The sequence below is a fragment of the Takifugu rubripes genome, chromosome 14, assembly GCF_901000725.2.
Source record: "Takifugu rubripes chromosome 14, fTakRub1.2, whole genome shotgun sequence".
Taxonomy (NCBI): Eukaryota; Metazoa; Chordata; class Actinopteri; order Tetraodontiformes; family Tetraodontidae; genus Takifugu; species Takifugu rubripes.
Window position 1 is genome coordinate 5,814,628 of NC_042298.1, and position 13,602 is coordinate 5,828,229.

General features: G+C 42.6%; 3 protein-coding genes and 1 pseudogene across 3 annotated transcripts; all 4 read right to left on the bottom strand.

Annotated features, from left to right (window-relative positions):
* Positions 1–607: 607 nt before the first annotated feature.
* On the bottom strand, positions 608–3,201 carry LOC115252294 (protocadherin alpha-8-like; annotated as a pseudogene).
* A 239-nt stretch (positions 3,202–3,440) lies between these two features.
* On the bottom strand, positions 3,441–6,129 carry LOC101073014 (protocadherin alpha-8-like). The gene is made up of 2 exons (XM_003970282.2): positions 3,693–6,129; positions 3,441–3,449 (listed from the first exon to the last, which is right to left on the bottom strand). The coding sequence occupies exons 1-2, from the start codon at positions 6,042–6,044 to the stop codon at positions 3,441–3,443; spliced, it is 2,361 nt and encodes a 786-aa protein (XP_003970331.2). The 5' UTR covers positions 6,045–6,129.
* Positions 6,130–7,096: 967 nt separating this feature from the next.
* On the bottom strand, positions 7,097–9,614 carry LOC101072791 (protocadherin alpha-3-like). The gene has a single exon (XM_029847716.1). The coding sequence runs from the start codon at positions 9,467–9,469 to the stop codon at positions 7,097–7,099; it is 2,373 nt and encodes a 790-aa protein (XP_029703576.1). The 5' UTR covers positions 9,470–9,614.
* Positions 9,615–10,126: 512 nt separating this feature from the next.
* On the bottom strand, positions 10,127–12,634 carry LOC101072567 (protocadherin gamma-A11-like). Its single transcript, XM_011610617.2, has one exon. The coding sequence runs from the start codon at positions 12,485–12,487 to the stop codon at positions 10,127–10,129; it is 2,361 nt and encodes a 786-aa protein (XP_011608919.2). The 5' UTR covers positions 12,488–12,634.
* Positions 12,635–13,602: the final 968 nt, after the last annotated feature.

Sequence of the window (13,602 nt, forward strand, 5' to 3'; positions counted from 1 at the left end):
CTCTGTTTTTAGAATTGTAGACACTGCAGTACAAGATAATGAGAAGTAAAAAAAAGAATTGTTGACTGACCAGACGAGAGATTTTCTCTGATTGGATTCCAAGAATTTCAGCACCATGGAAAGCAAATGGATCTCAGTTTACCCTTTTAAAAAATCTATATTCATTTGTCATGAAGAGAAAACAGCGCAAGAACTAACAAATAAAATAAACTCTTCAATAAGAAAAAGGATAACTGCAGTCATTGTTAAGACCTATACATAAAGTACTGAAGAAGCCTTCAGGATAGAAGGCAAAATATCTTCAAAAGAGAAGAAAAACACTCTAGTTAACACAGAAAACTACCTTGGTTAAGGTACTGAGTGTCATGATTCAAAAGGGTTTTACTTAAAAATATTTACCAGCATTTGCCAAACATGATATAAATGAATCAAGTATGGAGGTGTGAGAAACTAGGAATTGATAATACTGCTTTCAATAGTTATATTTATACTGACATTTTTTTTCATTTATTTTTTTCTTTTTTATGTGTTTTTCCTGGAAGATAAATCTGTAGGTAAACAGCACAAAGAGGGACTGAAGGTTAATTTTCTAGTTTGAGAACTGGCTAAAATTCAGACCCAACAATATCCTCTCTTTCTCCAGCATAAATAACATTCATCAACATGGTACACGTCTGAGTAATCAGAAAAACATTTAACTACAAATCTCTTACCTCCTCATTGTTTCTCCTCCTGTCAGGGAGCACCAGTGTATTAGCGTGGCTGCCTGGTACTATAGTAGATCCTATACTCATCCTGGGTCCAACTAACATGTAGCGTTTGTCTCCTGATCTGTACTGGATGCTGTGGCACAGTGTCCCATCATAATTAGTCTCTGGCAGATATTTAGAAGTGTAGTCTGGAGATTTGGAGCACTGCATTGCAATCAGGACGATGATGCTGATGATGAAGAGAACTGACACGGAGCCCAAAGTGATCATCAGATAAAAAGTCACGTGACTGTCCTCATCGTCCTTTGCAGAACTTTGAAGGTCAGAAGCAGCAAAAGCCTCTTTGGGCTCCACCAGTTTGACCATCACAGTAGCTGTTGCTGACAGGGAAACGTTGCCATTGTCTTTGACCAGTATGACCAGTTTATGCTCAGCCTCGTCTGTCTCTGTGAATGAGCGCAGTGTTCTGATCTGTCCTGTGTAGCGGTCCAAACCAAAGAGACTGTGGTCACTAACTTGCTGCAGGGAGAACAACAACCAGCCGTTATATCCTATATCAGCATCATAGGCTCTGACTTTAGTCACCAAGTGTCCTGCGTTCACATTGCGGGGAATCTCCTCCACACCTTCAGCAGAACCGTTGGAGCTGACTGGATACAGGATGACTGGAGCGTTGTCGTTCTGATCCAGAATGAACACCTTCACTGTCACGTTGCTGCTCAGTGACGGACTTCCAGAATCTGAGGCAACAACTTGGAACTGGAACGTTTTCAGAGTTTCAAAGTCAAAACTTTTGAGAGCTGAAATTTGTCCGTTTTCCGAGTTGATATTCAGGAATGCTGCCATATCATTCTGAACACCTCCTCCTCTCATTATATGATAGCACACAACAGCATTATCATTTGAGTCGTTATCAGATGCACTCACGGAAAATATTGAGTCTCCAGGAGTGTTGTTCTCCGTCAAATATAGTTCCAGTGTCCTTGAAGAGAATTGTGGGACATTATCATTCACATCTGACACCTGAATACTCAATGTTTTTAACGTGGAAAGAGGGGGATCACCATAGTCTCTCACTGTTATTAAAATATCATAATGAGACACGCTTTCCCTGTCCAAAGATTCTTTTGTCACTAAGGAATACATGTTTTCTTTGAATGACGGTTTTAATTCAAACGGTACGTTCCCCGACAGACTGCAGGTGACTTTTCCATTCAGACCAGAATCACTGTCTGTCACACTGATCAGAGCGACCACAGTGCCGTGTTTTGAATCCTCTGGCACCATGCTTGTTATCGATGTCACCTCAATGTGCGGCTCGTTATCATTGACATCTTGGATTTTAATTATAACTCTACAGTCTGTCGTCATCGGCGGCTGACCCTTGTCAGAGGCTTGGACGTCTAACTTGAAAACATCGGTCGTCTCATAGTCGATTTTCCCTTTAAGTCGGATTTCTCCGGTATTTTTATCTAAACTAAACAGCCCCTGCGCGTTAGTGTTAATATCGCCCCCGATTACATATTCGACATCCCCGTTACTCCCCTCGTCTAAGTCGGTTGCCTTGACCTTCATTACAACTGTATCTAAAGCAGCATTTTCTTGTAATATCACAGAATAAACCTCCTTTGAAAACATAGGTCTGTTATCGTTTATATCAAGAACATTTACGGTAATGTTGAGATTTGCTGACTTTTGCGGGGTTCCGCCATCCACAGCAGTTAAAATCAAACTGTGGTTCATCTTTTGCTCCCTGTCCAAGTTCCTCTGCAGAACTAAAAAAGGGATTTTATCTTCTCCCCTCTCTCGAATTTCAAGGTGAAAATTCTCGTTGTGACTAAGTTTATAGCGTTGGACAGAATTGATGGCGATGTCGGGATCACGGGCGCCAGGTAACTGAAACCGCGCTCCTTGTAAGGTGTTTTCCGCGATTTCTATTATCTTTTCTTTTCGATAAAGGCAGGCGCGTGGTCGTTAGCATCCGTGATTTCCACTGCGACATAGTGGATTTCCAGGGGATTTTCAACGACTATTTTCAGATCTATCACACAAACGCTGTTTGTGTCGCATAGCAGCTCTCGGTCGAGGTTCTTGTGAACATAGAGCGCTCCATTGTTCGGGTTTACCTCAAACAGCGCCTCCTGACCTCCAGAAACAATGCGAAAACGTCTGCTCATTAAATTACTCACATCCAGGCCCAAATCCTTGGCAACATTTCCCAATGTGGTGCCCAGTTTAACTTCTTCTGCTGTCGAGTATTTTATCTGGGCAAAGGCGTGCTGGGCTGAGCAGAGCAGCAGAGAAAAAAGAAGAGAACTCGACCAACCCATCGTTGTACCTCCTTTTCCTTTGTATTTTGTGGTGTGCGCACTCGGAACAACGTCCACAAAGGAAGTCCGTTTACAAAACCATCAGTTGTTATGGATTAAAATTTCAGGGAAAAACATCCGTTTGTGCGTAAAAGCGCAGCTCATGATCCGCCATGCAGCCACCCTCTGAGAGGTGGAGACGAAAACCACAGAATCCTATTAAAAGGAGGCAGAGTCGATATTGGGTACAGCCTTTTTATATCTACTGTAACACTGACACCCAGTGGACTACTATCTTCATGCCTGGTGTACAGCTAATAATTATCCAAATCCAGCTAAATATCATAAAAATGCCTCTTCTCACCAGAACACCAAACATTTGTTTTTTCATACACAGCGTTTTTTATGACAATCACTCCATTCAAGCAATCTTTAGACAAGAAAATATAATTCCATGGTCCAGGACCATAGCACCCGAAAGCATAAAGATGAATGGTGCAACTTCAGAATCACAAAAGTTACAAAAAAGAAAAACACATCAGTCAACACCCACATTGCATTGATTAAAGATGCCATTATGAAAGTTAGAGATGACCAAGTGACATTGTTATTTGATAAGATTGTAAGATAAATTGAGTATTAATAAAAAATGAATGTAATCTTCGACTCTTACCTCCTCATTGTTTCTCCTCCTGTCAGGGAGCACCAGGGTATTAGCGTGGCTGCCTGGTACTATAGTAGATCCTATACTCATCCTGGGTCCAACTAACATGTAGCGTTTGTCTCCTGATCTGTACTGGATGCTGTGGCACAGTGTCCCATCATAATTAGTCTCTGGCAGATATTTAGAAGTGTAGTCTGGAGATTTGGAGCACTGCATTGCAATCAGGACGATGATGCTGATGATGAAGAGAACTGACACGGAGCCCAAAGTGATGATCAGATAAAAAGTCACGTGACTGTCCTCATCGTCCTTTGCAGAACTCTGAAGGTCAGAAGCAGCAAAAGCCTCTTTGGGCTCCACCAGTTTGACCATCACAGTAGCTGTTGCTGACAGGGAAACGTTGCCATTGTCTTTGACCAGTATGACCAGTTTATGCTCAGCCTCGTCTGTCTCTGTGAATGAGCGCAGTGTTCTGATCTGTCCTGTGTAGCGGTCCAAACCAAAGAGACTGTGGTCACTAACTTGCTGCAGTGAGAACAACAACCAGCCGTTATATCCTATATCAGCATCATAGGCTCTGACTTTAGTCACCAAGTGTCCTGCGTTCACATTGCGGGGAATCTCCTCCACACCTTCAGCAGAACCGTTGGAGCTGACTGGATACAGGATGACTGGAGCGTTGTCGTTCTGATCCAGAATGAACACGTTCACTGTCACGTTGCTGCTCAGTGACGGACTTCCAGAATCTGAGGCAACAACTTGGAACTGGAACGTTTTTAGTGTCTCAAAGTCAAAACTTTTCAAAGCTGAAATTTGTCCGTTCTCTGAATTGATATTTATAAAGGACGCTACCTCATGTTCACTCCCACCTCTCACAATATTAAAAGAAATTGCTGCATTTTCATTGGCATCCTTGTCAGTGGCAGTGACAGAGAATATCGGCTTTCCAGCAATGTTGTTCTCTGATAAATAAAAACGAAATGGATTTTGTATAAAATGTGGGCAATTATCGTTTACATCTGATATATGAATGTTTAAAGTTTGTGTCGTAGATAAGGGGGGTTCTCCACAGTCAATAGCGTGTATAATTATTTCATAATCAGAAATCATCTCTCTGTCTAAAAACTCTGTAGTTACAATTGAATATATGTTCTCCTTATAGGAAGGTTTTAATGCAAATGGAACACCCGCGTTGATGCGTAAAATAATTTTGCCGTTGACACCAGAGTCTTTATCACTCACACTGATCAGAGAAATAACAGTTCCAGGCTTTGAATCTTCAGGGACAGTGTTTGACAGTGATGTCACTTCTATTTCTGGAGGATTGTCATTAACATCTTTAATCTTTACAATAACTCTGCACCCTCCAGTTAAAGGAGGTGTCCCTTTGTCCGACGCCTCAACATCAAGTTTATAAATACCAGTTTCCTCAAAATCCAAGACTCCCTTCAGAATGATACGTCCACTGACACCATCTATTTCAAATATATCATAGATCTTACGTGTTGGAGCCTCGCCTAGAGTATACTCCACTTCTCCATTAGCTCCTTCATCTGGATCTATCGCTTTCACTGTTGTTATTGTTGTACCAGCAGGAACGTTCTCATTTATTTCAATTTGATACGTATCCTTAATAAACACGGGAAGATTATCATTATTGTCAAGAACAATGACGGAAATGTTCAGCGTTCCTGATCTCGGAGGTTTGCCTCCATCAACCGCTGTAACAAGTAGCGAGTGTTGTTTACTTTTCTCTCGGTCTAAAGATTTCTTCAGCACTAAAAATGGTGTTTTGTCCTCCTCACCTTGGCTTGTTCCTAAATCAAAGTGATCATTTGATGATAGTGTGTAAGTGCGGATTGCGTTCACCCCAGAATCTGGATCCCGGGCCGCCTGCAATTTGAACCGCGTCCCCGGGGAGGTCTGCTCTGCTATCTGAAATCGCTGCTCCTTTTCGGAAAAACTGGGCGAGTGATCATTGACATCGGTGATTTCGACAACAATATGATGCATCTCCAGTGGATTTTCTACAACAATTTTCAGCTCCATCAGGCATGCGCCACTTCCCTGACATGTCTCCTCCCTGTCGATCTTCCTGCGAATCTGTAAAGCACCATTGTCCGGATTTACTTCAAAGAAACCGTCTTTAGATCCTGATACAACACGGAAACGCCGATCAGCCAGAGAGGATTTTTCGAGACCAAGATCCTTTGCAACGTTGCCAACAACGGTGCCTTCTTTCATCTCCTCCGGAACCGAATAACGCAAATCAGCCCAAGCTCGCTTCCCACACAGCAGCAGAAAAAGGACGTGAAAAATCATCCACCGGTCACTTGATCGAAATCGGTTTTTGCTCCCCATATTTATCCAACTGCGTAAACACACCAAGGTGTTTATCAGCGGTTAAAATGTGTGTATGCACAAAACATCCGGTCACAACCGTCTGCCTTCGGGATCAGTCGAGTTTCTGATCTGTGAGGTTGGAAACAAAAGCTTTTTCTGGTGGGGGGACGATGGAGACTCGATATTACAGTGACACCCAGAGGAGAATTTTGTGAACGGCCGGAAATGGGTAAAAATAAAATAAGAAAAACAACAACAACAATAATATGCTCGTTGTGAGAGTACGTGGGTCGAGTTATAAATTGATTTGTTGCCGCCATCAAAAAAGATGGACAATATAATATGTTGTATTGTTTAAGCGTATTCCTGGAAGGGTGAAGGTTTGCTCATAAAAGTGATTGCTGATTCACACCAGCTATTTGTAATCACAGAGCACTGATTAAAAAAAACATAAACATATTTTTCATAAGGATGAGGGTAATTGAGGGTTATTGAATGTCATCATATGGCCATTGTTTATTTTCGTTTCATTTGCCAATTTTGGTTTACATTTTGCCAGCATAATTAAGAACTGTAATGGAAAAAAAGATTTTGTGTGTGTGTGTGTGTGTGTGTGTATAGTAGAATAGAAATTACTAATTTTAAAGCAACATAAATAACTATTATCAATAATTTATGGAGAAGGGGCAGAATGGAATAAATTATTTTTGTTCCTAACCCTTTTCGGACATTTACATGATTTCATTGTACTGCTTTGATTTGACTGTCTATATCTGTTTTACTTGTTCATGCATCTCACTTGAATCTTGGTTAAAAAAAAACACGAATTCAAAATACCGTGCAAAGATTTACCACAGATATGTTAAAAACCAAGTCACACAATTCATTAAAATCAATGGTTGGAAACAAAAAGGAAGCCAAAATATCTATGTTCCAATAGGCAACGTTTATAATAACAATTGCAAAGACAGATGCCAGAGCAGATTAAACTCTTATGAAGAAACAGAACAAACACATTTATCGTGGTGGTTCTAACTGTTAACAAGTGACTGGGGCATACAGAAAAACCATCAAAAAGTAATTTGAACGCTTACCTCCTCATTGTTTCTCCTCCTGTCAGGGAGCACCAGTGTATTAGCGTGGCTGCCTGGTACTATAGTAGATCCTATACTCATCCTGGGTCCAACTAACATGTAGCGTTTGTCTCCTGATCTGTACTGGATGCTGTGGCACAGTGTCCCATCATAATTAGTCTCTGGCAGATATTTAGAAGTGTAGTCTGGAGATTTGGAGCACTGCATTGCAATCAGGACGATGATGCTGATGATGAAGAGAACTGACACGGAGCCCAAAGTGATCATCAGATAAAAAGTCACGTGACTGTCCTCGTCGTCCTTTGCAGAACTTTGAAGGTCAGAAGCAGCAAAAGCCTCTTTGGGCTCCACCAGTTTGACCATCACAGTAGCTGTTGCTGACAGGGAAACGTTGCCATTGTCTTTGACCAGTATGACCAGTTTATGCTCAGCCTCGTCTGTCTCTGTGAATGAGCGCAGTGTTCTGATCTGTCCTGTGTAGCGGTCCAAACCAAAGAGACTGTGGTCACTAACTTGCTGCAGTGAGAACAACAACCAGCCGTTATATCCTATATCAGCATCATAGGCTCTGACTTTAGTCACCAAGTGTCCTGCGTTCACATTGCGGGGAATCTCCTCCACACCTTCAGCAGAACCGTTGGAGCTGACTGGATACAGGATGACTGGAGCGTTGTCGTTCTGATCCAGAATGAACACGTTCACTGTCACGTTGCTGCTCAGTGACGGACTTCCAGAATCTGAGGCAACAACTTGGAACTGGAATGTTTTTAGGGTCTCAAAGTCAAAACTTTTGAGAGCTGAAATTTGCCCGTTCTCTGAATTGATATTGAGGAAAGATGTCAAGTCATTTTGCAGCCCATCGCCTCTGACAATATTGTAGTTCACGATTGCATTTTCATTCAGATCATCATCAGCAGCACTTAGAGAGAATATTGATGCACCTTGGGCATTATTTTCCACCAAATAAAGTTCAAATGGGTTCTGATTAAAAATGGGTCTATTGTCATTTACATCAGAAACAAAAACAGTGAGAGATTTCACAGTGGAGAGCTGGGGCTCACCACAGTCTGTAGCTGTAATCACAATATCATAATGAGACACAGCTTCTCGATCTAAGCGGCCTTTAGTCACAAGGGAGTACATGTTTTCCTCAATAGATGGGGTCAAATCAAAGGGGACATCACCAGATATTTTACAAATAACTTTTCCATTGAGTCCAGAGTCCCTGTCCCTGATACTGATTAAAGAAATAACAGTGCCGTGCTTTGCATCTTCTGGAACTGAAGTAGACAATGATGTAATTTCAACCTCTGGCTGGTTGTCATTAACATCCCTTATTTTGATCACGACTCTACTTTCGGCTGTCCACGGTGGCTGACCTTTATCAGAGGCCTGTATGTCTAATCTATAAATCTCAGTGTCCTCAAAATCCACTTGTCCTTTGACTCTAATCTCACCTGTCAACCCGTCGAGTTCAAACGTGTCTTGCACTTTTTTCTTTTGCGTTTTTCCAAATGAATATTCAATTTCGCCATTCAAACCTTCATCTAAATCTGTCGCGTTTAACTGCACCACAAGAGTCCCCTTCGGTGCATTTTCATCCAGTGACACGGTATATATGTCTTTGCTGAAAACAGGCCGATTATCGTTTGTATCTAACACTTCGATGGTTAAACTTAAGCTCCCGGATTTTGACGGATTCCCCCCATCGAGAGCCGTTAACGTCAAATTGTGCTGCGCTTTTTGCTCCCTGTCCAAAGGCTTTTTCAGCACGAGAAACGGAATCTTGTCTTCCTCCGTATCTCTGATTTCAATCTCAAAACAATCATTCTGGCTCAGCTTATACGATCGAACTGTGAGAGTGCCGACATCGGGGTCTCTCGCTGCATGAATCTGGAAGCGCGTCCCGGGAGGAGTGTGCTCGGCTATTTCCAGGCGCTGCTCGCTCTCTGGGAACGTTGGTGCATGGTCGTTCACATCCGCTATTTCAACTCCAACATAGTGTATTTCCAGTGGACTTTCAACAACAATTTTGAGATTAACTAAACACACCTTGGTTCCATCGCAGAGCTCCTCGCGGTCTATTTTTTTCTCGACGTACAGCATCCCGTTATTGTGGTTTAACTGAAACAGGTGATGGTTCGGTCCGGGAACAATGCGAAACCGTCTGGCTGCCAGAGAACTGATGTCGAGCCCTAAATCCTTGGCCACATTTCCGACAGGATGTCCTACTTGTATTTCTTCAGGAAGAGAATAACGTAACTGAGCCAAGATCCGCTCAACAAAGCAGAGCAGCACAATAACGGCAACCGAGCGACTATTCAGCCGGCGTCTTTGTCCTCGTGTCATTGTGGAGCTTAAAATAATTAGAAATATTTGGTAACGTGCAAACAATAGTCCAAATGAGAATTAAATTTCCCAAATAGGATCCACGAGACGATTCTCAAATGAGAGAAAAGCAGCTATTTCATTAGAAGCATCGCATCATAGATGCTCCGCCTGAAAAACACCTTCAGATATGATCCAGAGATGGGAAGGGCTTGTCAGCAACACATCCATGAGTCCACACTGACGCCATGTGGCCAACACTCGGCAATCTACCAGAACTCTATTGTCAATTAATTCAGCAACACGAGCAACATAGCAAGACAACACACAGATTTGTTTTTAGTTTTAATGTTCACTATTTGGGCGAATTTACTTAAAAAATATGATCGTAACGTGATTACCCCCAACAACCACCCACCCGACACACACGCACACACACACACACACACACACACACACACACACACACACACACACACACACACACACACACACACACACACCTTACCATACTGCTAAGATTGTTAAATGTATCACACAAAGAAGAAAATGCGACAGAAAACCAAGCTTGGCACCAAAGACACCAGCATTTCAAAGCAACATAATACTGAGCATGAAACAATCACATACATGCTACTCACTCAGACATTTATTTAATTTAACTTTATTTTCATTTATTTAAATGTCAAACATGACTCTTACCTCCTCATTGTTTCTCCTCCTGTCAGGGAGCACCAGCGTATTAGCGTGGCTGCCTGGTACTATAGTAGATCCTATACTCATCCTGGGTCCAACTAACATGTAGCGTTTGTCTCCTGATCTGTACTGGATGCTGTGGCACAGTGTCCCATCATAATTAGTCTCTGGCAGATATTTAGAAGTGTAGTCTGGAGATTTGGAGCACTGCATTGCAATCAGGACGATGATGCTGATGATGAAGAGAACTGACACGGAGCCCAAAGTGATGATCAGATAAAAAGTCACGTGACTGTCCTCATCGTCCTTTGCAGAACTTTGAAGGTCAGAAGCAGCAAAAGCCTCTTTGGGCTCCACCAGTTTGACCATCACAGTAGCTGTTGCTGACAGGGAAACGTTGCCATTGTCTTTGACCAGTATGACCAGTTTATGCTCAGCCTCGTCTGTCTCTGTGAATGAGCGCAGTGTTCTGATCTGTCCTGTGTAGCGGTCCAAACCAAAGAGACTGTGGTCACTAACTTGCTGCAGTGAGAACAACAACCAGCCGTTATATCCTATATCAGCATCATAGGCTCTGACTTTAGTCACCAAGTGTCCTGCGTTCACATTGCGGGGAATCTCCTCCACACCTTCAGCAGAACCGTTGGAGCTGACTGGATACAGGATGACTGGAGCGTTGTCGTTCTGATCCAGAATGAACACGTTCACTGTCACGTTGCTGCTCAGTGACGGACTTCCAGAATCTGAGGCAACAACTTGGAACTGGAACGTTTTTAGTGTCTCAAAGTCAAAACTTTTCAGAGCTGAAATTGTCCCATTGGCTTCATTTATATTTAAAAATGATGTTATTGAGAGCTCTTGGTTGCGTATGAGTGAATATGAGACTACAGCGTTTTGGCCACTGTCTGCATCGGCTGCGATCACTGAAAATACTGAACTTCCTGCCTTGTTGTTTTCAGGCACATAAAAAGTATATGGACTTTCACTGAACCCTGGACGATTATCATTAACATCTATCACATCCACATGTATCAGCTTTGTGGATGAGAGAGCAGGGCTCCCTAAGTCCTCCGCTGTTATTGTAATATCATACATTTGTGTACTTTCTTTGTCCAGGTACTCTTTGGTAACCAAGGAGTAGGAGTGTCCATCAGGAGATGGCTTTAGGTCAAATGGTAAATGAGAGGGCACGCTGCACACCACCTGACCGTTCATGCCTGAGTCTTGGTCCGTCACTCCCATCAAAGCCACCACGGTGCCAGGAGGTGCATCCTCTGGAATGCGGCTTGAAAGTGATGTGATTTCTATTTCAGGTGGGTTGTCGTTTACGTCTTCCACTCTGACAACCACGTTGCAGTGTGTGGACAGAGAAAAGGCCCCTTTGTCTGCAGCCAGTACTTTAATCTCATAAACTTGCTTTTCCTCATAATCAAGGCCCGCCTTCACTGTTAATTTGCCAGTTTTACTATTTAAATCAAAGGGTTCCGAATGGATTCCTCTCATTTTACTCCTTAGTGAGTATTCAATCTCACTGTTCATGCCTTCGTCTGGGTCAACTGCGTTTACTGCCAGCAAAAAAGTCCCTTCAGGGGCATTTTCTTTCACTGTAACGGAATATTTTGGTTTATCACACACCGGAGGGTTGTCATTTATGTCAGATACAATAATTGTGATGTTTATATTGCCAGATTTTATTGGTTTGCCCCCGTCTTGAGCCGTTACTTTTAACAAGTGTTGAACTGTTTGTTCTCTATCTAAATGTCGCTGTAATATCAAAAATGGGACCTTTCCATCCTCTCCAAATTCCTCAGTTTCCACTCGGAAATACTGGTTATTGTTCAGCTTGTAGGATTGTATGGAATTAACCCCGACATCTAAATCGTGCGCTCCTTCAATTTGAAACCTAGAGCCAACTGTGGCTGACTCCAGCACCTCTAAAGTGTAGTTTTCCTCGGGAAATTTGGGCGAGTTATCGTTTACATCGAGTATTTCGACTACAACTTGATGCATCTCGAGGGGATTTTCAACCACTGCTTTTAGGTTTGCGACGCACAAGGCCATCTTTGCGCACAGCTCCTCGCGGTCTACTCTCCGGTTCACAGACAGGACTCCGTCGCTTGGGTTTACCTTGAACAGATCCTGCTTTGTCCCCGACAGCACACGCAGATTTCTCTCCGCCAGTCTACCCAGATCCAGTCCGAGATCTTTGGCTATATTTCCCACCGCCGTGCCAACCTTTAGCTCCTCCTGAATGGAATAGCGTATTTGGGCAGAGATCCCTTCCAAAAGAATCACGATCAGGCAAAAATAAATCCACACGCGCATGAGACCAGTGATCGCCATTGTCTTACAAAAACGATTATAATCCGCACATAAAATCCATCAGCAATTCTCTAATAAAACCAGTGTTTTCAGACATCTTATAAACAAGAATAAATATGCTCTCGAGCCATATCTCACTGGAGCCGCGTCCTGACCGATCGGTTTCTTTCTTGAGGATGAGTATGTGAGAAACCACCCAGAATTCAACCACAGATGGTCCAATAGCGCCGTCTATTGTCATTGTGAGAATGGTGCAGTCAACGTTTTAACTTAGCAAAAGACAAATACCAGGGAGTGAAATATTATCAGACCTGGATCAAGCTCACGGCATCTAATTCCCGAGATAATTGGAAAAACGCTAAGATTTTTACTTAAAAGAAATTATCTTGAGAATCAGCCCTGTATACATAGAAGACTCTCAAAACAATTTTAAAAATCAAATCAGTCTCTTTCTCTTACTTCATGTTGAATATTAAATGAAATAGATTTAAACACTCTAAAATAAACACTAGTTATGGTTTGTTTTCCTCGATTTATAATTGAATTAGTGGTTTCAAAAGAATACAGAGGAACGAAATATTGTTCTTCGTGTTTGTGGGCCAAACTGCTCAATGTCCGAGCTGCGTGATCTGCTCAGCACACTCCCACAACCACCCTCCCAATGCTGAAGTGTACAGCGACCACTTGTGGGCAAAAATACAATTTCAGCCTCCGCGAGTCTCCTTTGTTCATTTCTAGTTGCTCTCCGCGTCCTGCAAAAGCCTGAACACGGAGATGCTAACGTTACCCTAACATAAAAAACATTCGGAAAAAACTGCGCCGGAATCAGGCTCAATGCAGTGACCTACATACTGGAACCTCACACGCTCGCCCCCTTTAACACGCCTTGACTGCATTGTGCTTCTGCGTGCGCGTGCACGAACGCTGTCGCATTCTGTACCAGTCCCTCCCGTTTCTGTCTGCGTCCTTCACACACCCTTCTGCACCTAATCCACGCGGCTTGATTTGAATAACTTTCTATACATCATCATCACTTGAGAGACGGGATAAAAATGCTATTCTTGTCTTATTTTTGTCACATATTTTGTTACATGCGGCGTTTATTGAAACAGCCCTGTGTGGTGGTGGTAGTGGTG